The following is a 23,572-nucleotide window of genomic DNA, read 5'->3' on the forward strand; positions in this document are numbered from 1 at the left end:
AAAATGGAATATATAGGGAATGGTTCTATGAGTGTGTTACAAACATAGCCTCACTTAATATTTCGTATCTAATTCAATTCCTTTTCTTAATTTTTAGGAAATTCAGCAATTGGAATTTTGAAATATAAAGACAAGTATTACACTTTCAATTCCAGAGATGCTGCATATTCCTTTGCAGAAAATCCTGAAAATTACATTAATTTAATTACAGAAAAAGCCAAAAAAAATGCAGAGTTAATTCAGCTACTGGAACTTCATCAACAGTTTGAAACCCTCATTCCATATTCTCAGGTAAGCAGGGTCAGTATTTTAAGAATATATGACATTTAAAAGGATAATTAACTAAAGTTGTGTTTTGTTGTTGAATGGTTCCCAAGTCCAGGCAAAGACAGGGTCAGCTGAGGCCTTTACAGGTTATCTGAAGGGGATTCACATCTGAAGATGGAAACTAATGAAATCCACAAAGAATAACGAAAACAACATAGGGAGTCAAATTGACAAATTAGGCTGGAAAAACCTGAATGAGAAAGACTACATTTAGATAAGTCATTGAAACTACAGTATTTCCTTATCTAAGATTGAAGGAGCGCAGCACAGACAACATAGGTGATAACTTTCTTATACTAGGAGTTGTTAAATAATTTAACAGGTTTAAATTGCAGTGGTCTGAAAGGCCTCAGAAAAGATCTGAAGGTGTGTTTCTTTGTATGTCAGTGCCTGTTCTTTAATTCATTCAGCAAATATTTACTGAGCCAATTCCTGTGTGCCAGGCACCATTCTTGGCACACGAGATTAGCAGTGAACAAAATAGATAAAAATCCCTGCTTGCATGGGGCTCACGTTCTACTGCTGTATATTCTTTTCGTTTTCCCTCTCTTTGTCTCTCATTTTTCTTGTTCACCTTTTAATTGCTCTTTCTGTCTCTTCTCTCTCGTTCAGTTCCTGTCTTTCAAACTCACTAAAATAGAAACCTAAAATACATAGTTTAAATGTTTTGTGTTTGTTACTTTTACCAACATTTTGACCATGAAGCAGGTGGGTTTGAGTATGACTGACCAGGTTGACAGGGATCCAAGCAGTGACTGATAAGAGGACGGTCTGGCTGGTGACAGGAAGGCATAGATGGTAGTCTGAATGCTTGGGCAAGAAGACTGGGATCAAGCTCAGGACAGAGTGGTTGGAGGGGTCAGCTGTGGTGGTCAGTACCCTGGACAGCTCAGGTGGCGCTCTTGTTCTCACATGGTGCTACCAGTCTGCTGATGTGACACTCCAGCTGTCCTTTTGGATGAGACAGTTCTCCAGAGTTTCCCCCTGTTGTAAAGAGAGATTAGTCTGTTTGGTATCCTTCTGTATGTGGGCCAATGGTAGGCCTAGAATTTTGGGCTCAAAAGGTTACTGTCAAAATGATTGGACCAGTTTAATTCCAGTCCTTGAGACCTGTCACTTACTCATAATCCTGCTAGCACTTGCTCTTACCTGTGTTTATAATTTTTGCCAATGTGATGAATTTAAAATGGTATCTCATTATTGTTTTAGTTTGCATTTTTCTGAGAATGAAGTTCACCATCTCTTCTTACATCAGTTACTCATTCCGGTTTCGCTTTCTATACATTGGCTACTCATAACTTTTGCCAGTATTTTTTCCCGTACTGCTCTTTCTGTCTTTAACTGTTGATTGGCAGGTGTTTCTTGTCTTGTCTATTGTAAGTGTTAATCCTTTATCAGTTATAAAATTTGCAAATGTCTTTTCCCAGTCTGTCACCTCTCGGTCAGCTTTGGCAGTTGAGTCCTTCATTGAAGATACGTCTTTCATTTTAATGTAGTCAAATCTATTAATTTTTCCCTTTAAAGATTGTGCATTAGAAAGTCTTGTTTTAGAAATCCTTCACTGTCTTAAGGTTATCCATTTACATTTTCTTTTGTTTTAATTTATTATTCACATTTAAGTCTTCAGTCCATTGGAGATAATAAGGAGTTTTAATTTTATTTCTTATGTAGTGAGCCAGTTTTCCCAACACTGTTTACTAATATATGATTTTCCTACTAAATATGATGCCACCCCCATTGTGTTAACAATTCTCATATGAAATGTGTTTGTTTCTAGGCTCTCAATTCTGTTCTACTGACGTATTTGTCTATCTCTATACTGACACCATATTGTTCAAATTACTATTGCTTTGTAATACATTCTATTATCTGATAGAGCAAGCCCTTCCCTTTGCCTTTTCCTTTTTCAAAATTGTCTTAGGTATTCATGCTTGAATCTTTGTATGTCCATGGAAATTTCTTAATGAATTTGCCAAATTACCCAAAGATCTTCCTGAGATTTTAACTGGATTGCATTAAAATAATAAAATAGTTTCTGGGGGGAATTTATGTGTTTATTACATTAGATTGTCCCATCCATAAAAAGTACCATTTGCTTACTTTATTTTTGCCATTAGTAGTTTCATTAATTATGCCTTAATAAAACATAATGGTTTTAGTTATATTTTATATTCTGCCTACTTCTAAAACAGTATGTGAGATAACTTTTTTAAAAAGCACTTATACATCAATTCTGATAAAACAAAACTAAAGGCTAAAAAGAAAAAACTACATGGGAAAATATGTCCCACTCATTTTAAATAAATAACTGGAACTTTTAATTATAATACAGCAAAGGGTATAGAGGATGCATCACTGCATAAAAATAACAAAAACAAATACCTGTGTGTTTATCTCTTATAAAAAGAAAATTCTCTCTCAGTGCTCCCCCTGGACCCTTTTCCAATCTCATTCTTTTCTCTTCCCCACTGCAGTAACTACTTTATGAATTCGGTGTTATTCATCCCTTGCCATTTTAGTTTTGCCATTCATGTATGTATTCCTGAACAATGTGTTACTGTGAAATGACTATGTCTTTTGCCCAATTTTCTACTGGATTATATGTCTTTTTCTTATTGATTTGTAGGAGGTGTTTTTTCAAAAGCACATTTTTGATACTAATTCTTTGTCAGATATATGTTTTGTATACACGTTCCCCCAGTTTGTGACTTATCTTTTCATTCTTTTTGTGCTGTCTTACAAATGAAAATTTTTCATTGTAATGTGTAATTTATCATTCTTTTTCTTCATGTCTTGAACTTTTATGTCTTCTTTAAGAAATTCTCATGAACCCTTGATCATAAAAATATTCTCCTACATTGTTTTTTTAAAAAAAATATGGATTTACCTTTCAAACTAGTTTTTAGTCCGCTTGGATTTGATTTCTGTGTCTGGTGGGAGTGAAGATCCAGTTTTCACTTTTTCCCATGTGAGCAGTAATTGTCCCAGACCATCTGCTCAATAATCTCTCCTTTCCCCACTGAGCTACAGTGTCTTATATGCACGGGCTTACTTTTCAGGCTCTCTATTCTGTTCAATTATTCAATTTTTTAAAAATTCTATATATCTTACTATATAAGATAGTATTATAGTATATACTGTATAATCCTAGATCTTGCTATGGCTTTATAATAAGTCTTTATATCCAGTAGAGTAAGTTCCCCCACCCTTTCTTCTCTAAAGAATTTTGGCTATACTTGACTCTTGACTTTCCATATAAATTTGAGAATTACGTTGTCACGTACCATAAAAAACCTTGAAGGAATTATGACTTTTCATGTCTATAGACAAGAATTATTTGGCCTTGCTACCACTTACATGTAATTTACAGAGTTGTAAGAGAGTTCAAAGACAATGAAAGGATAAAATCAGATAACCAGAAAGGTGTGCCGTATGTAGACAATGCATAGTTTTCCATTAGAGAACAATTTCCCCCTATATATCTGGTCTTCTTTTTCCCTTTCTTTCTATGTAATCTTCAACTCTTCTTCAGTGACCTTCAATACCTCTGAAGGCGAGTTTTGTTCCTCCATATTTCAGTGCTACAGTCCTTATAATTATTTACTTGCTATTTACGTGTATAATATTGTTAATTATCCTTTCCCCATGTTTTTATCTACCCAACTATATCATAAGACCATTCTGAAAGCAACAAGTATATCTTATGTTAAATGGTAGGCACTCACTGATGATCTGTTGCTTGATTTGGGGAAAGAAGTTAATTTCTTCTCCTTCCTCTTTACTATGACCCAAGTTCCTTAAACCTCTACCACCCCACCAGCAACTTCGTATTCAGCATAATCATATCTTGTTTTGTCTGGAATTACTGAATACTTAATATTTGAATAGTGGGCTTCTGGGTGCTGTGGCAGAAAATCAACATATTCAACTAAAACAAAACCACCTTGGATGATAATCTGCTATGTATGCATAGTTTGGGTTTAAGACGTATCCTAAAGATGTTCTAATACTTTAAACAAATGTGATTTATACCTAATATTTAATAGCTACTTTAAACTTCTGTCTGTTTCCAACAAAATATTCACTTACCCTACCAATTGTGAAAATTGGAGAGGGGCATTCCACCTGGGAATGACTGATGTTAGCTTTTCCCTTTCCAAAATATGCCTCCTGCACTAACTTCACAAAGTCAGGGACTAACCCATAACGCCCAGGAAAATAATGACATTTAGCTCACCAAGTATGAGCTTATTTTCTCTGCTACTATTTATAGGTGTATTCCATGTTCAAAATTTCTTGTTTTTTTAATCTTTTGACAGTTTAGCTAAATATTTTAGTTTAATTTTTATTTTTTACAAATATTAATTGCAAAACTCCATTTGTTTAGGTGAAAGATGTTGACAAACATATAAAACCAATTACAAAGTGTGAAAGTGGCACACAGACGGATACACACATATTGCCACCAACAATTGTGAGATCATATGAGTGGAATGAATGGGAATTAAGAAGAAAAGCTATAAAATTGGTTTGTAACAATATTTCCTAAAATTATTTATAGGATGGGAAATTTTAATGTGTTGTTACTCATAGAGTTGGTAAGTTATTTATATAAAATATTGGTTGTTCAGAGTTCTTTGCTAATATAAAAATAATTAGCATAATTTATAATTTGCCAGCTTTACATTGTAAGATCTTCTAATTTTAAGCGTATGTAGAAATACAGAAGCATGAAACTGTTCTCAAATTACACCAGCCAGTAACTAGAACAATGATAGTTGCACGCTATTGATCTATATAATAGTTTATCATCTATATAATCTATCTATATATCTATATATATAATAGTATATTGATCTATATAATAGTTTTAATCTACTGTGCTAATCTAAGAGGTGCTAGTATTTAGAGCACTCCTAACTATTTCTAATCATTTAAAGTATACCTTTGGTTTTTTGGACTTCTTTTGAGGAACAGAATGTTATCTTTGTTGTATCACAGATATTGTCCCCTCTTATTGTCAACATGTTCTCTCCAGACACTGGGATCTCTTGGCCTTCTGATTCTCAGTCACCTTAATCATAATCAGTGCCTACCCTTAGAGCCTATCTTTGAAACTGTGATCCCTGTCGACTCAGTGAAATTCCCCCCACTTACCCTTTTTATAGTATCTTGTCATTTTAAACAACAAACATTTATAGTATGAAGGAAACAAACTCTTTTTATATCTGTAGCCTTTTCTTGGTATGTTTTATCCGTCTCTTTAACTGAGATCAGATGTGAAAATAAACAAAGGCTACCCAAATGAGAACAGAGGCTATTTATTCAAAGCTTGCTATAGCAAGGGTCAGCCACCGTCACTTGGGTTTGGCGGAGACTCAAAGGCAGGCGGGGGAGTGAGAAAGCTTTATAGTGAAAAGGGGAAGGCTTCAGGCGTTCTCTGATGGGAGGCTGTTGACGAGGGAATACGGGAGGTGGGCTGACTTGAAATGGGGCATCTTATGTGATTGATTTGGTGAACACAGTTGACTTTCTCTGGTTGGTGCTCAGTTGCAAGGTGGGGGCAGCAGAAAAATAGGGAAGGTGGCCCATTCCTGACTGTTCTGGGCTGATTGCTACAGCTACAGAGGTTGTGGATCAGAATTCTGTAGTCATATAAGGTCTGGCCTTTGTCCATTTGTATATTCAGTCTCTCACAGGCTCTCACTAGCCACATCATTTCCCTTGCGATCCTCCCTGGTGGCAGCTTTTTAGTTCTCTGATTTCCTGAGATGAGGAAGGTTCAGCTTCCTGGTATATGTTCCAGATCATTGGTCCATTAGCATTCCAATCAGTTACTCTTCTGTAGTTCATGGAGCTCCCTCCCCATATTCTTTTCTATTATCTACTAAACTCACTTGAGCTCATCAGATAACATATATATCCCACCACAGTCATGTGCTGCATAATGATGTTTCGGTCAATGATGGACCACATATACAACAGTGGTCCTATGAGATTATAGCGGAAACAAAAAATTCCTATTGCCTAGTGATGTCATAGCCATTTGTAATATCCTGGTGCAACACGTTACTCGTGTGTTTATGGTGATGCTGGTGTAAATAAGCCTTCGAGTTCTTCAGGAGGTATTCCAGAAGAAGGCATTGTTATCAAAGGAGATCACAGCTCCATGGGTGGTATTGCCCCTGAAGACCTTCCTGGGGGACAAGATATAGAGGAGGAAGACAGTGATATTGATGATCCTGACCCTGTGCAGGCCTAGGCTAATGTGTGTGTTTGTGTCTTAAGTTTTACCAAAAAAATTTTTTAAAAGTTTAAAAGTAAAAAAGAAAGATTTTAAAAATAGAAAAAGCTCACAGAATAAGGATAGAAAGAAAGAAAATATTTTGGTACACTGTACAATGTGTTTGTGTTTTAAGCTAAGTATTATTCAAAAGAGTCAAAAGTTTAAAAAAATCTGAACGTTTATAAACTAAAAAATTACAGTAAGCTAAGGTTAATTTATTGTTGAAGAAAGAGAAATATGTTTATAAATTTAGTGTAGCCTAAGTGTGCAGTGTTTCTCAAGTCTACAGTAGTGCACAGTGATGTCCGAGGCCTTCACATTCACTCACCACTCACTCACTAACTCACCCAGAGCAACTGCCAGTCCTGCAAGCTCCATTCATGGTAAGTGTCCTATACAGGTGTACTGTTTTTTCAATCTTTTATACTATATTTTTACTGTATCTTTTCTATGTTAAGATACACAAATACCTACCACTGTGTTAAAGTTGCCTACAGTACTTAGTACAGTAACATGCTGTACAGGTTTGTAGCCTAGGAGCAATAGCCATATAGCCTAAGTGTGTAGGCTATACCATCTAGGTTTGTGTAAGTACAGTCTGTGATGGTCGCACAATGACGAAATTGCCTAACGACGCATTTCTTAGAATGTACCCCTGTCATTAAGCAACACATGACTGATACTTTGTTCTTCAGGAATTAAGAGTCTAGCAAGTGACATCGATATACTAAAAATATTTCAGTACCTCTTGGTAAGTGGTACATAGCAGAAGCAAAATAAAAATTCTACTCAATTGACTTAGGTGATATTTTAAGTTGCTCTTGAGATACAAATAGGCAGAGGAGAAGAGGGAGTGATGGATGGACAGGATACGAGAGGGGAAGGCGACGGCATCCGTCTGGACTGGAAATGTTAGGAGAGTGGGGTATTCAGTGGGGCTGCACTTCACACCGACCGAATTGTCTTTTCTTCTTCCTCAACCTTCACTTCATTCTGATTCCCACCTGAGACTTAATGATCCCCTATAACTGCATCATGTTGAAAGCCAACTCCCCATATGTTACCAACATAACGTGCTGATGAGACAAGCTGAGTATATTGCTTAAAGTCGTTGGGGGAACCACCACCTCAGCAGAGATTTGAACGTGTCTCAGAGGAGGAACAGCAAGTCAGAATTTATGGAGAATTTGAAGTTTCGTTGAAGGCAGGTCTTTCAATGCCAGGGGTAGGTAGGAGGGTGGGAAGGGGGCTTGAAGTGGGTTGGGAAAAAATCATGAAAAAGCAGTCCAGCATTGATAGGGATAACAAGGTGAAGATTTAGGAGGCTAGGGATGCAAAGAATGTTAGGGCCTAAGCTTTGTGTTGATGCCTACTACTGAAGAGGTGATGCATCTTTTAGGATGTTCTGTAATGAATGCTTAAGTTATTTGCTTCGGCAAGAGTCTCTTGGAAGGGTAAAATTATGCTATGAAGACAACGGAGTAGTAAAGTCCTGTCAATGTAGACAGTAAGCTGCGTGTAGGGGAAGTAGTTTTGGTTCTTAATCACCTGCAGTATCTCAAAACCTGAAATGTTTCCTCGAATTTCAGGTCTCTTCCTCTTCACTCACATGCTCCAGTGCCTTCTGAGTTTTTTTCTTGGACTTCACCATAACTTCAGTAACTCCTCCTCTCTTTTTATGAGCTCCTCCTTGCTTCCCAGCCTGAGTAATCTGTTTAACTTCATGTTTACAAGTAATCCATAAAAGGAGTCAACAAAATGTAGAATAATGTAAAATATAATCTGAAAACATAAGAACTTTTTATTTTAAAAGTTTTGGGTGAAGCTCATTTGAAAAAGACAATGGAAATCTTAAATTTTTTTCTTTTTAAAAGACAAACCAAATATGGTTGAAAAATCCAAGTTGTATGAATCTCAAAGTATAACAATGAAGGAATTAGCAGATTAGATTAACAAATAATTGAGCTCACTAAATCTGAATCTATATGTTCTTTCTTTGGGTCCATTTTCAGAATTTTATATATTTTCCTCCTTGGCAAAGGATATTTATTTTCTATTATGTTCTAGATTTTCTAACGTTCTAATGGTTTATGCTATGCTGTAGGTCTAATTTATTTGTGGATTGAGAAAAAAGGTTAAGCAGATATGATTTGTTCTTTTGAAAAATAATTCCTGTGTATTCTCTTTCTACTTAGGCCAATTTGCGTCAGAAAGTTACTCACTCAGTACAAACTGACCTTAGTCACATGAGAAGAGAAAATGGTTCGCAGGTGTACTCATCGAAGGATGCCAGCACGCAGTCCATGAAGGAGGGCAGCACCAGGGTGCCCAGGCCCCAGGTTTACATAGCTGGTCTCAGAGGGGGCCGGGCTAAAACCACCTGTGGAGTCAAGGTGAACTTAACTAGAGCTATTGATGAAACCTAATTTGAGGCTAATATTTTTTAACCTAATATTTTTTAAAGTAGACACCACCACATTATGAACAATGGCAAATAGTTAAAAGTATCTTTGCATCCATGAAAATGTTAACTTTGTGGTGCTGGCACATTCATTGGTTGTGTGTTTCTTGGATTCTCACTGATATTCACTGTCAAACTGCTACAAAAAACTAAAAATTGTTTTCTGTAACACATTTTCCATTCTATTAAAATTGAAAAATAAAACTCTGTCCATTCATCTTTTATTTGTTAGAAAAAATTGACAGCATCAAGACTGAAATTATGATGCTATCTGGAAATTTTACATAAAATATGGATTTTTGCCCCTTGAAAAAATCAGAATACCTGGCAACACTTGGCCAGTAGTAGCTGTGCGCTTTAATAGACAGGCACTCCCAGTTCCAAGTCCTGCTGCCTTACAGACCTCCCCCTCCGCTTCTTCGCCTTATTTACCTGACCCCGTAGGCAGTTGTGTTTAGGGCCCTTGTGAATGCCTGATAGCTAAATTTTAGAGCTTACATACTTCTAATACCAACTCATAGATAATAAAGGCTCCAAGATGGAGAGACTGTTAAACCTGCTTTAATAGCTGGGGGTCATTTATATTTAGCATATTTTTTCTGCCTAGGTGACTTTTACTAAGGTGTTTGTATAATTTGTCATCTATGTAGGTTAAATGTTATTTATAATATGAATATGTTTCAAAACCCACTTTCCACAGATTTTATAAAGGTAAACATCAAACACACCTACTTCTAAGTTTTCATGATTTTCACACCTGTAGTTTAAAAGGATGTTAAAGATAGGCTGGCTGGCTGTTGAGGCAGGACAGGGAGCTGTACCTGAAGGAGAGGGGATGGTTAGAGCTAATACTAAAGTTTGCAAGATTCACGAATTTGATTTTATCTGTTCTATCAACCCTCATTTGATTCTGCAAGATTCCTAAACACAGAGAAGAATGACTCATAAGCCACAATTTGGGGTTATCAAGTTAAGGCTGAAAGTAAAATTGCCAAGTGAGGGCTGGCCCTGTGGCCGAGTGGTTAAGTTCGCGCGCTCCGCTGCAAGCGGCCCAGTGTTTCGTTGGTTCGAATCCTGGGCGCGGACATGGCACTGCTCATCAAACCATGCTGAGGTAGCGTCCCACATGCCACAACTAGAATGACCCACAACGAAGAATATACAACTATGTACTGGGGGGCTTTGGGGAGAAAAAGGAAAAAATAAAATCTTTAAAAAAAAAGAATTGCCAAGTGAATGAAATACCAAATCCAACTTGAGAAGCTAAACTTAATATCAGAAAGTCACCTGGTAAGTACAAGAGAATCAGAGTGAAGGGACCTGGATCAAATGGTAAACTCATCCTCTCCCAGGACCTCCACCCTCTACCCAAGCCCCATGCTCTCTAAAGATTTCCAAGCACATGCTGAACCCAGTGTTGGAGGTCACCCCCATTTCAGCAGGTCACAGGCTGAACTCATTTTCTTTGCCAAACTTGTTTCTCCTTCTGAATATCCTTCTGTGGTCAGAGGCATCAACACCTACCCAGTAGCATAAATTAAAAACTTCTTTATTGTTTTTGTCTCACGGCCCTTACATTTAACGAGTCATTAAACCCTGTTGATCTGGCTTGACTCATCTTTGGGATCCTTTCTTCCTACTCTCACCGCCACTGCTGGAGTTTAGGACTTAGTCCTATTACCTGACTTATCAGCATGATTTTTCTAACAAGTAAATCTGACCACGTCATCTGCCCCCTCCCCCAAACCTTCACTTCCCTTTGCTTAAAAACCAACAACTCTTTCCCGTTACCCAGGGGATCAAATAAAACCTCCACATATTATGTAAGACTTTTCAAAATATATCTATTTTTATCTTCCAGTTTCATTTTCTGCCCCTCTCATGCTCTCTATACACACTGTACATATTAGGCAAATTGAACCAGAACTCTTCCAATATGTCCTGGTCTTTAATACCACCACTTTCTGCTGTTGCTTTTCACTCTGTCACCTGGAATGTACTTCACAGACACTCCCATGAAATTCTGTTTGTCTTCAAACAGGCTGATCAGGTTTTACCTTTTCAGGGAAAATTTTCCCTGTCACTTCTGAGAGAATTAATTTCTTCTTCCTTTGGATTTTGACTGGATTCCATTTATACTCGTATTATAGCACTTAAAGTAAATAGATGTGTATGTGTTTGTCTATATTCTTCCTGTTAGATTGTGAATTTCTTGAGATTTGAGCTGTGTGTTAGTCATTTTCATATCCCTGACATTTGTATAGTTTCTTGTTGTATGAATGAATGAAAAAAAAAACAGGAATGAATGAAAGGACAAACTGGAAGCAAGGCATTGGTCAAGTGATTATTTTACCAGTTAAGGGGGGAGTTGAAAAGAGTTGAACATCAAAATAGCTATTGGAAAAGAAGAGAGAGAAAAACAGAGAGGGAAATGGAGATTATTTTGGGGGAAGTGGTGGTAAATAAAACTGGATAAGCAGGGTTTGTGTAGCTTTTGTAGGACTTTGAAAGCCAGGCAGAGGACTATGTTGCTTTCCATAGTAGGACATTAGGAAACCACTGCAGATTCTTGAAAGAAGATGAATTGTGGGAGAGGGATTCTGGAGTGGGGAAGGTGGCTAGGAAGCTGTTGCAAGAACTAGGGCATGTGGTAATGGATGACATGATAAGGCAAAGGTGAGATTTAATGAAGGGGATCTCACATCTCAGGAAGGGAAAGTATGACCTTAGGGTTTCTACCCTAGGAGACCAAGGATAACTGGGAAGAGGAACTGTTTGGTCAAAAAAGATAACGTGTTCGGTACTAGAAAATTTGAGTTTAAGGGATGACAAAAATAGTAAGGCAGAGCCCGAATTTGAGCTGGATAGAGATAATTTGGGAGTTCAGCTCCAAGGGAATGGGGATGAAATGAGGAGGAAGAGACGAAATAAGATGGAGGAGCAGTCAGAAGAGTAGAAAAAGACATAAAGGAATCTCTGTTGTCATGGAAGTAAAGTCTAGGGCTGCTACTTACTAGCCGTTACTTAATATCTCTCTGCTGCAGTCTCTTCATCATAAAAGTTGGGATAATAATAGTTCCCAACTCATTGGGTTGTCAAGAGGATTAAATGGGTTACCACACATAAAGCATTTATATGGAAGAGCTTTGTCAATGTCAGCCAAGGGACGAGAGAGTCTCCGATGTCTCATTCTACCGCACTCCCATCCTCATTTTTCCCACTTTCTATTTTCTAGCTCTCAGTTAGTGCCTAGAATAATGCTTAGCACATTATGGCTCTTAATAAATGTCTGATGAATGAACAAACGAGGATGAGGAAGGAGAAAAGGTCAATGGAGCAGGCAACTGCTGAGCTCTGTTTCAACAGAGTTGGCTTGAGTAGAAATAAGATTGCAGCAAATTAAGCAGAAAATCGTAGAAATAAGTACAGACTACATTTCAGGGACTGTTTGGCAGGAAAAGGAAAATGACATTATGGTAACTAAAAAAGGAAACAGAGGCAAGGGAGAGTTAAGCCCAAATAAGAAATGTTTAGATATTGATGATGATTACTCATATTTACCTCTCCTAGTGAAGATATTCAATTTTACATCATCTCCTTGTGTTTTTTTATCTTCTCGGTTATAAAATGCAACAATTCTTCTGGCTTGTCTTTAGTAATATTACACCATAGGAAACAGTTCTTTTAAAATAACAATAACCTAGCAAATTGGTTTTGGATATTTAATAGCAGAATGAGAGTAAAATGCTTAAACTGTCAGGGAAACAATTGTGTTTAGGTATCTGCATTTATCTCCATGTTCTCATGGTTAATGGTTGACTATACTTTAAACTTTAGCACTTTTAATAATCTGTTCTATAGCTACCATATTTGATTTTAACTATAACCCCGTTAAGCCTTTTAGTATTTGCTTACTGCACAGGCTTTTTGTTTGATTCAGTTCACACTTTTACTTTATTACCATTGGATAAAGTACTGGGCTTCCTTTTATACAATTCGCTGAGACTAGGGTAGCTCTGATGCTTGAGAAGAGATAGAAAGGAGCAGGGCAAATACTGCAGCTTGAGAGTGACAATCAGGAATATCAGTAGGGTCTCAAATGGCAACAGCAATAGCTGCCTGAGGCACTGTAAGGTTAGCTCATCATCAGGCAAATGACCTTGTGGTCCACATGTTGAAGATTGCTGCTGCTTGCACTAACCAGGGCTGTACAGAAAGCTGGGCATAAATAAAAGAAACACATCAAGCCAAGAGTTTTTCCTCCAAGATTTAGGATAATTCAGAATGAGAAAGTAAAAATTAGCTCGAACTAAGAATCTAAATATCTGCTTGGCCATTCATTCAGCTGGGATAACAAACAGAATTGCCAGCTGCAAAGTTAACAGGAAATATTTCTCCCAAGGATATGCTGCAGCTGTAAAGTATAACAACCACCCCTCTTTTGAGTGTCTAATTTATAACTCACTGAAAAATTTTGTTCTCTAAGTCATACACTATTTAGGAAACTTGCTGTTGAAATTCTATCAGTAAGAGTGAAACACCCCACTCTTACTGGGAGGATTTAAGTCACTTTGACACAAAGAAGCAGCCCCAATTTCCAACCTACGTGCAATCTTCATTTAAGGGGCTCCTGAATACAACAGTCCACATCTATAATAACTTTATAGTTTCCAAGAAACAGGATCCTGAGACTATTGTGCAGTCCAGATCTGATGGCGACTTCTTTACTCACAGCCCTGCTTTGAGTCTCTCAAAACACTGCTTCCTTTAAATTTCACCTGAGTCTGTCCTTCCCCCAATTCTATAACTCTTTATTTTCCTTTGTATCCTAAGATATCCCTGTTCCTCTGGTGTGTATTTTCCCTCACTGAAATGGGTCAATAATCCTGACTCTGACTATAGGTTTGTCCCTGGCAATCAAGTTGGGCTGATCAAGTTAGGACAAGAGGCATCAAAATCTAGTTAAGCTTCATGCCAAGAGAGTAGAAAGTCTTTGTGGACAACGAAAATTTATAAGAAAAGTAGAGTTCATCAGCATGATATGTTATGTGAACCAGAAATGCCACAAAAATGGCCCAACAGAATTTCACCCACCACCATAATTGTGATTAGTTCGTGTGTGTGTGTGTGTGTGTGTGTGTGTGTGTAATACTATCCTCCACCAGAAGGAACCAAAGTTCCTTGAATTATAGTTGATTCCTCAACCTAGGATGGAAGAATCAAGATTGGCCTGGAACCTCTTGTTGTTGCCAGAAATAAAAAATCTTGTGCAGACTTAAAGAAAGGAGTAGGCTTACAAGGGCCGTACTGGACAACCTGAACATCAAAAAGAGAATAATTATAGTTAACTGAAGTAAGTTGAGACTATAATGATACCCCAAAATGGGAGGAAATAAACAAACTGTACAAAGCACTAGCTGTAAAACAAAAGGAAGGTGTGAGAGAATATTTTCAATTTTTAAAATTAATTTCAAGGACACATATGAGTTTTCTGTTTAAGTGTATGTATAAGAACATACACTGGAACTGAAGAATTAATTCCACAAGTGGGAATGTACCAATTACAAGAAGAGCTGGTTAGCACCAGCGAGCACACATACAACCAGGTAGATGGAGGGTCCAACGTATTTCAAAATGAGATTAATCAAATGTCTAACTCTACAAAGTTAGCTGTGATGCTAATAAAGCACGCAAAATTTTCCAATAGTGTTAATAGAATAGATATATCTAAATGTATATTAACAATAAGACAATGGCATATAACTAACCACTCAAAACTCTAAAGTCATTTTGCGGAAAGATCATGCTATAGAACGTGTAGGCTGCTGAACATCTCACAATCTTGTACCCCTGTTCTTGTAAGGGCTGAGGTATCTTTATTGTATTTTTAACCAATCCACATATCTTGAACGCCTTTTATTTTGCCAATGAATTATTTCTAACATCGTTTTTGCTAATATCCTCTAGTGAAAGAGGAGATTATAGCGGTTGAAGTAAATGCCTGTTGACACGTCTAATACTTTTGAAGAGTTTTCGATGTGTGAAGATCACATAGTTACAATGTCTGGCTGGGTAAATATAATCAATGGCAGTGCTGACGATTAAGGACACAGGCACAAGACTTCTGAACAATATGTAATATAAATTATATTAAGTTTAAATAAGAGGTAAGGTAATGGAAGGTAATGAGCGAGGCAGAAGTTATAAAAGTTGCTGAACGTAGTTCCTGTTACTTTATGAGTTCTGGGAGCTTCTACAACAGCTTTGACAGTTATGAATCACGGTCTAACCTCAAATCCTTATTTGCTGCCCAATCACCTCAGTGAGGACTACAATTCCCAGAAGGCAGCGCTCCCTCCCTTGACTCGGCTTCCTCAGCAGGTCGGGAGTTGTAGTTTACAGAACAACGCTTTCCAACCGAGTTTTACGCACTTGTCAGCAAGGACTCGGTCGTAAAAACCTCTCTTCTATCTGGTCTTCCCATTTTCGGGAGTAGCTCGGATTCCAGAGCCTAGTTTTCGAGCTTGGCTGGGCGGGAGGTGGAGGGCTGGCCGGCCGGCGAGGCGCTCTAGGCCGAGGGGTGTCGTCTCTATGACCGCGGGAGGCGGTCCCCGGTGTCCGGCGCAGGGCGCGCGGAGGGGGCGCGCGTCAGTTCCGCGCGGGGCTGTCGGGGGACGATGGCCGCATCAAGAGGTGAGGCCGCGGCCGCCGGGCAGGGGAGCTCGCGGGGGACGGGGGCCGGCTAGCGTCAGCGCGTGTTCGCGCCTGCCGGCGGCCGACCCCCCTGCGCGCCCGCTGGGCCCCGGAGCCGGGCTGAGGCGGCGGGCTTCGGGCGTTGGTGTGGAGCCCTCGCCGGTCAGGGAGCGCGGGGCAGTGGGCTCCCGCTGCGGCTGCTGCCCCGGGGCCGGCTCCGCGCAGGGCAGGACGTCGGCCCGAGGCCGCCGGCCTCCGGGAGCTGGCGGTGGGTGGGAACCGAACCCCGACGGGTCCGGGCCGCGGCGTCCCCGGAGCGGGCTGGACCGCATCGCCCCGCGGGAGGACCGCATCTCTCCCGCGCGCCTGCCCTGCGGATGCCCGGGGGCTTGGGGGCATGCTCGGTGTCAGAGGCTGGGCGGCGGCCGGGCCGAGGGACAGCCGCGGAGAGCGTCACCGGGCATTGGAACGGCACTGAAGCCGGAACGGGACGGAGACGGCAGTCGTTAACAGAGTGCCTCCCGAGGAGGGTGCTGTATGTAGTGAGAAGGGACACATTCGTATTTGGGGTGGAGGGTGAGAGACATCCCCCGTCGCCCAGCGATGGCACGTCAGAGTAAGAATACTTGATGACTAACTGCCATTTCGTGAGGGTGAGTCTGAATAACTCCGCAGCACTTTTGTTTTGCTCAGCGTAGTAAGTTAGGACCAGAGCTGAATTTCTGGACCCTAGAGCAGTAGCTAGGGGAGACTGGGCCCCGCCCGGGTTCTTTCTCCACCCTTCTCTCATAGAACACTTGGCTTCACCTCTGAGCTCAATGCTGAGCAAATATTTAAAGAATAGGTTTCTGCCTAGATGCCGGATGATCTTCCTGTTTGGGGAGCCACGTTGATCATTCAAGCCCTGCCCAGGGGCATTGTCTGCAGGTGCCTGTGCTTCTCTCATGCATTCTCCCATTTCAAATAAGTTCAACCTTAAGAGTCTTTTTGTAGCAATACAGGAAGTAAAGGGGGAAAAAAAATAGAATTGTTTTGATAACTAACATGGAATGGGGACCAGCAAGATTAATGATGAGCGAAACTTCAAAATTACAGAAGTCAAATCATTATCTGAAATAGTTACAATTTATAGATTTAGACCTATTGCCAGTGCATAGTTGTTGTGCCTTAGTCATGTTATGGCCACTAGAAATGTGTAATACTAACAAAATAGCAGTTTCCATAGCTTCCATGTCTTCCCCAGAGGGCTTCTTTATCTGGGACCTCCTGAATTTCCAGGTTCTCAGGTATTACAGATAATGTCCCTGTCAGGACGGGGAAAATCCCCTTTTTTCCCTTCTTGTCTTCTTATGGTTGGACTACTAACAAAATTGACACAAGACCAGATTAACAGGAGAATAATCCAGTTTAATACGTACAGATTGGAGATCATAGAGAAATGATGCTCGAAGAGTGAACACAGCAGGCAGTATATCTATCTTTTACACAAAGAAACCATAAATTTGTGGGGGATGGCAGGGCAAAGAAACCTAGATGTGAGGTACGTAATTAGTGAGGAATTTCTGCAGAGTATATGTTGGTGTTGCAATCCAATGTATACATCAGGATAGATGCGGAGAGGGCTGATGGCCACTCTGAGTTTATTATAACCAGCGTTTCAATCTATACATAGCTTACATCTGTTAAACATACTCAGGTGTTCTGGACAAGGTAATTAGCGAATGCCAAGAATTCTCAGTGATTTCTCAAGGAGCCCTCCCTCGGCCTCTGTTTTAATATTATCATGTTATTGCTGTACTCGTATATTTTATCTCGGAGCATGCAAGACCTCCTAGGCAGCGGCCCCTCCTGCTCCCGATATCGGGTCTCCATCTGTGCCCCCAGGTGACCGTGCCTGGCTTAGGTTGCCCCACCCTGGAGGTCTTACCCGTCGTTGGCTAACTGGCCTTCTCACCTCTGGGTCTCAGTTTGTTGGCAAGCCTTTTCCAGTGATTATTAACCCCTCCTGTGTCAGGGGTGGCTACAGTATAGGCTTGAGATAGTAAATTATCAAGGTTTGTTTATGTGGCTTCTTGCCCTGAATCCCCCAGCTCTGGTGATAAGGATGTGGGGCGAGCTCATTTCTCATGGAAGATTGATTTCCTCCTTTCAGGGGAACAGAACCAGGAGGGTCAGAATGCCCTTTTTGCTTCTCAAGTAACTTTAATTCAAGATAATCAATATGCTATTATGGGATATTTTGGGGTGGCCTGCCCTAGGCCCCAACGTCCCCTTTAAAATATAGTAAAATATACCTGAAAAAAATAACTTCAGACTGTAAATTTCTTTGGGGCTGCATTTTCCACACAGAAACAGATAATTTGTGGGAGCTAATGGGAACTTTGTGAGAAGCAGAAAACAGTGCAGAAGTGCCAGTTCAACAGTGCAGTTGACTTGTGGGCTAGGTGTACAGTTACTGGCCTTGGGCGTGATTTGAATACTGAGCAAAATTTACATCGATTATGTGTCATGGACTTTTGATACTACCCTGAAAAAATTGAAATTGCTAATAATTGAAATTTCATACTGGAGAGTTTGTGAATAGAGTAAACAGGAAATGTTTTGATCTAATGTTAAACTGAAGTTAGAGAAAATACTTAAAAGCATTAAGTATTTTTTAAAAGTTTATATATGTTTTTAAAATGGTATTCCATACCAAGCCCTGTATGTTTTACAAATATCTAAACTTACTTAATTACTCTTCCATTTAGATCAGTAGTTATTTTCGAGAATATAATAGATATTCCCATATAATCACTATGCAAATGGGTATACTTGTAAAGTTGGTGACAATAATAATTCTAGGTCAGAATATGTTTGTAGGCTGTAAATATTTGGTTTAGTGTTTAAACATCCACTATACTGTTTTTGGAATCAGGAATGTATATAACAGCTAAAATAAAGTAGTTTTTGTTTGGCAGTCCTACCTCTCTTGTTTATGAAACTGTGGATAATCTGGGACATGGGTTGGCAAACTTTTTCTGTAAAGGGCTGGATGGTCTCTATCATGACTACTCAACTCTGCTGTTGCAGGGCAAAGAAGTAGCCATAGACTGTTAGGAAACAAATGAGCGTGGCTGTGTTCCAATAAAACTTTATTTATGGACACTGAAATTTGAATTTCATACAATTTTCACTTGTCACAAAAGGTTATTTGGTTATTTTAAAACGTTTTTTTCAGCCACTTAAAAATGTCAAACTGTTCTGAGCTTGTGGGCCATATGAAAAATGAGATGAGCTGTAGTTTGCTCACCCTTATCTGGAAGATGGGAAGTGCTTCTGCTGTAGAATACAGGTGTTATTGCTGTTTGTTTTTGAAGTCATACATTTTTCCCTGTGTAGGAAAGTTTTAGAACAAAGGAAGTATTGTAGTGATCGCCTTCACTTCCTTTTACATGAACATTGCTTTTTGGCTCCTCAGGTCTTTTGGAAAGAAAGTTTAGGCAGATATAAGCTCTATTTCTTCTGTTATACCGTATTACTTCTTAGTTGAAACCTGATATAATTTTTAAAATTTGCCTACAATTTACAAATAATTCTTTAATTTACTCAGGGGAAAATATTTATGTCAAAGGACCTATTTTCTTGTAAGTTCCTACCTTCCCATATCTAAAGATAATTTCTTTGAAACTCCTATTTTCTGTCCCTATGAAAGTCGTCTTTGAATTGTGGTTAGGCTCCCAAAGCAGAGAAGAGCAGCATGCTTAACACAAGGATGTAGTTACAGGAGCAGTCCAGAGTCACCCTGTGTCCCTCTGTTTCTTAACCCAGGTGGTCAAAGTGGCCCACAGGCCAAATCCAGCCTGTCGCTTATTTCTCTACGGCTCAGAGCTAAGAATCGTGTTTACAGACGGACATTTTTGATTGATTTGTTGGAACACTAACTTTGAAGACCAATGAAGTGAAATGTTACCCCTCAAAAAGAATTCCATTATTCTCCATAGTAGACCTATATTACAAAGCATTGTACTCAATTACTGTATTTTGAATTTGTCAAAAAAATTGTGAGATTTTTCTCTCTTGTTACCTAAATACCTACGTGATAGCCTTGATTTTGCCTTCTGGCCTGAAAAGTCTAAACTGTTTACTGTTAGCCTTTTACAGAAAAAATTTGCTGATTCCTGTTTAACCTGAGCCTGAAGATTTGAAAGAAGATTAAGGAGTGCTGGGGGATGAGTGGTGGGAGGTGTAGAAACCGTTTGAGCCTTGGGTGGTGGCAGTATCGGAGCAGGGCTGGGAGTGAGGAAGTATGAGGGAGACCTGTACCCCAGTGCTCGCAGTTTTGTTGAAAGTGCTGGACTGGCCCTGCCTGAGTTGGCTGCTGCTCAGGTATACTTGCCAGCAGTTCTTAAATTGAGTGTGTGTAAGTTGTATGTATTTCCTGCATTTCAAGTTTTACAGCACTTCATTCTTAATACTCTTCTTTGTGTTATGAAAATTTTTTTATTTTTGAGGGAGACTGGCCCATCTTCCTCTACTTTTCTATGTGGGACACCACCACAGCATGGCTTGACAAGAGGTGCATAGGTCTGCACCTGGGATCCGAACCAGCGAACCCCGGGTTACCGAAGTGGAATGTGTGAACTTAACTGCTGTGCCAGTGGGCCGGCCCCAAAATATTTTTTGTATAATGCTATGAAATGAGAGGCCAGATGATTTATTTTTTATTGTGATGAAGTTCTATATTAAGCTCCACTTTTATCACTCAATAACTCCTTTTATTTTCTTTCTGCTGTCTTTAAATTTAGAATATACATTGCTGTAATTCTGTTTATCCTGCTTTTGTGCTTTGCCTTCATAAGTTTGAATTACAAAGATATCTAAAATATGCAATTTATAACATCCCAAACTAGAGTTGGTATACCACATAATCTTGCAATTGAGGCAATCCTCAGGAACAAAATCTGTCCCTAACAGTTGGTATTTAAAGTCAGTTGTATTTGCTGTATGTATGTTTGTTTGTGTTCATGTAACTGGAAAGTATTGTTTTGAAATAAATTTTTAAATATCATGGAATTTAAAATATTTTGTATTTGAAATTGGAAAGCATTTTGAAGTATAATGTTGACTAACTTATATACATAATATTGTCTACTAAATAATATCTTTTTTGCACATATTTTCCAGAAAATGTCAGTTTATTATTCAAGTTATACTGCTTGACAGTGATGACCCTGGTGGCTGCAGCTTATACCATAGCTTTAAGATACACAAGGACATCAGACAAAGAACTCTACTTTTCAACCACAGCCGTGTGTATCACAGAAGTTATAAAGTTATTGCTAAGTGTGGGAATTTTAGCTAAGTGAGTATAAATACTTTTTAGTGTATTAAATTATTATTTTTCCACTTAGTTAAGGTATTTTCTTTATTAGAAAGTTCAAGCTACATCTTTATATGTTTGATTGCTCTAGAGCAGTGTTTCTTGACTCAGGGCGATTTCACTCCCTAGGAGATATTTTTGGTTGTTCCAATTTGGAGGATGCTACTGACGTCTAGTGGGTAGAGGCCAAGGATGCTGCTCAACATCCTACAATGCACGGGCCAACCCTCCACAACGAAGAATTATCCAGCCCCAAATATCAGTAGTGCTGAGATTGGAGAACTTTGCCCTAAAGCAGAGGTTGGCACACTGTAGCCCACGGGCCAGATCCAGCTTGCTGCCTGTTTGTTCCCAAATGAGACTGTATGGCTCACAAAGCCTAAACTAGTTGCCATTTGGCCCTTACAGAAAAAATTTACTGACCTCTGTTCCAGAGGAATATAATGACAATAGTTAACATTTTGTGCGTGTTTCCTGTGTTAAGTGCTAGGCACTATGCTAAGTGCTTTTCACTAATGATCTCATTTAGTCTCTATGCATTTTTTAGGTAAATACTATAATTACCCCTGTTTTGCTTGTATAGCATCTGAAGTTCTTCAGTCCTACCCTGTTAATATGTGGCAGCACTGGGCTTTGCATCTGTAACATCATAAGGGAATCGTTTTAGCTCAGGATGGTATATGAGAGGGGGTTAAGAAGAGGGCTTTGCAGTGACACAGACCTGATTTTAATCTGAGACTTACTGGAATTATGACTCTGCACACATTTCTTAACCTCTGTAAGCTTTAGTTTCTTCATTTTTTAATTGGAGAAAATAATATGGGGGTGTGAGAATTAAGTAAAATCCTGTAGGAAATTACTTGGGGAAAGAGTTATGAGATGGGGACCCATCTGGGTCATGTGGTCAGGTGAGAATTCATACAGGTTTAAGATGTGAGTTGGTGAGAGTGGGGAACCAGTGAGGAATAGCATGTGTGCAGGCTTTTAGGTAGAAACAAAATACATTAAAACACTTTTAAACTTCATTTAACAAATATTTATTGAGTGATTTCTATGTGGCAGTGTTATAAGAGGAGCTGGATATACAGGTATGAATGAAATACATATGGTTTCTGCTTGCGTGCAACTTAGGTTTAGTGGAAGAGACAAAATAAACCAGTAAACACACACATGATTACAAATAACGATGTGAAAAAAATACTCTAAAAATGGTTTGGGGAGGGAAAAAAGAACAGAAAAATAACTTGAGGCTAGATACTGTGACAGCCTACCTTGTTAGGTTGCAAGTAGGGTAAAATCTCAGGCCTTTCACAGTTTCTTACTTCAGATTCATTTTTATGGAAATTTAGCTTTCTTTAGGAGATTCTTCATTCTGGATAATGTCAGATAAATGAGACGCTTTAAAAGGCCATATTCCAAAGGCACAAGGCTCTGTTTAAAACCCCAGAACAACTTCCATATAACAACCTAAGAGTTAGTAACCTAACAAAATTTAAGGTTTAGCTTCTTTTAAGACAAATATAGGGTTATGGGAAGAAGAGAGACAGGGGAACACATTTCTTCTCTTTATTCCCAGACTTCCATAAGGAGGAAAAATTTTGACTCAGAAGTGAACTAGGACTGTCAAGCATGAAATCAGTTACTTTAAACTGTAAGATCAAATCATGGGTCAATTGTTTTGTAACCATTACGAATTTCTAAAAACCAGTGTGCAAAAACAATGAGGCCTTTGGTGTAACTCAGCAGTTGGGCTTGTGTTCTGTCAAGCTACCTGCATAGACTTTTTGTTTTATTTCAGTGCTTTTCCAGCTTTGCATCGCTTGTATATAGTATTTCTTATTCTTCAGCTATTTGATGTTACGGATATGGTCAGTTGTAGTTTGTTTTATGGAAATTTTTTGGAAATTATATCAACTAAAAGCACAAAAATTTCTAAAAATTCACCAAATAATTGTGATGAAATAACAACAGTGTGGGAAACCAAATCCTGTACTTCATCATCATCATCACTAAGTAGTTGCTGTCTGTCACCAGCATAGTGTAGAGGCTCACAAAAGGCTCACAAAAAAAAGAATCATGACGTACCGAGTTTTGGTCGTTGGCATTTGATAGTATATGGCTAACAAGAATTTGGCTGTGAAGAAGAATCATTTAAAACACATGGAGTTTCTAAGTGGAAAAACCACTGGAAGAAAGTTTACAAAACATGAAAGAAGTGAAATGCATTTGAAACTACTGGATTTTGAAGTGAATATAATTTTTATGGAGAAACATGTTGGCAGATTATGATGTGCTTATTCAAAACACATTGGCAGAAACAGAATACCTGCTATTCATAGCAAGGAAATATTTTGTTTCTTGTAAGAAATGGTTGACTTTTAGAGGGCATCTGTAAAAATGTTAACTTCTTGGAACGGTAAAAGAGTGAAAGATAGAGAATTAT

The 23,572-nt window shown here is 38.8% G+C and overlaps 2 protein-coding genes across 11 annotated transcripts in view; both read left to right on the plus strand.

The window, feature by feature from the left end:
- Nucleotides 1-9,278, plus strand: part of CFAP206 (cilia and flagella associated protein 206) — a 31,932-nt gene extending 22,654 nt beyond the window's left edge. For all 10 annotated transcript variants that reach the window (XM_023650779.2, XM_001503732.5, XM_014734112.3 and 7 more), the window contains 3 exons: nucleotides 98-291; nucleotides 4,715-4,855; nucleotides 8,809-9,278. In XM_023650779.2, the coding sequence (XP_023506547.1) occupies nucleotides 98-291; nucleotides 4,715-4,855; nucleotides 8,809-9,039 (566 nt within the window). In that variant the 3' untranslated portion in view covers nucleotides 9,040-9,278. The remainder of the gene's footprint in view (nucleotides 1-97; nucleotides 292-4,714; nucleotides 4,856-8,808) is intronic.
- Nucleotides 9,279-15,395: 6,117 nt separating this feature from the next.
- Nucleotides 15,396-23,572, plus strand: part of SLC35A1 (solute carrier family 35 member A1) — a 28,265-nt gene continuing 20,088 nt past the window's right edge. Inside the window, exons 1-2 of the mRNA XM_023650788.2 lie at nucleotides 15,396-15,767; nucleotides 20,934-21,111. Of these exons, the coding sequence (XP_023506556.1) occupies nucleotides 15,752-15,767; nucleotides 20,934-21,111 (194 nt within the window). The 5' untranslated portion in view covers nucleotides 15,396-15,751. The remainder of the gene's footprint in view (nucleotides 15,768-20,933; nucleotides 21,112-23,572) is intronic.

Source organism: Equus caballus, chromosome 10, assembly GCF_041296265.1.
Source record: "Equus caballus isolate H_3958 breed thoroughbred chromosome 10, TB-T2T, whole genome shotgun sequence".
Taxonomy (NCBI): Eukaryota; Metazoa; Chordata; class Mammalia; order Perissodactyla; family Equidae; genus Equus; species Equus caballus.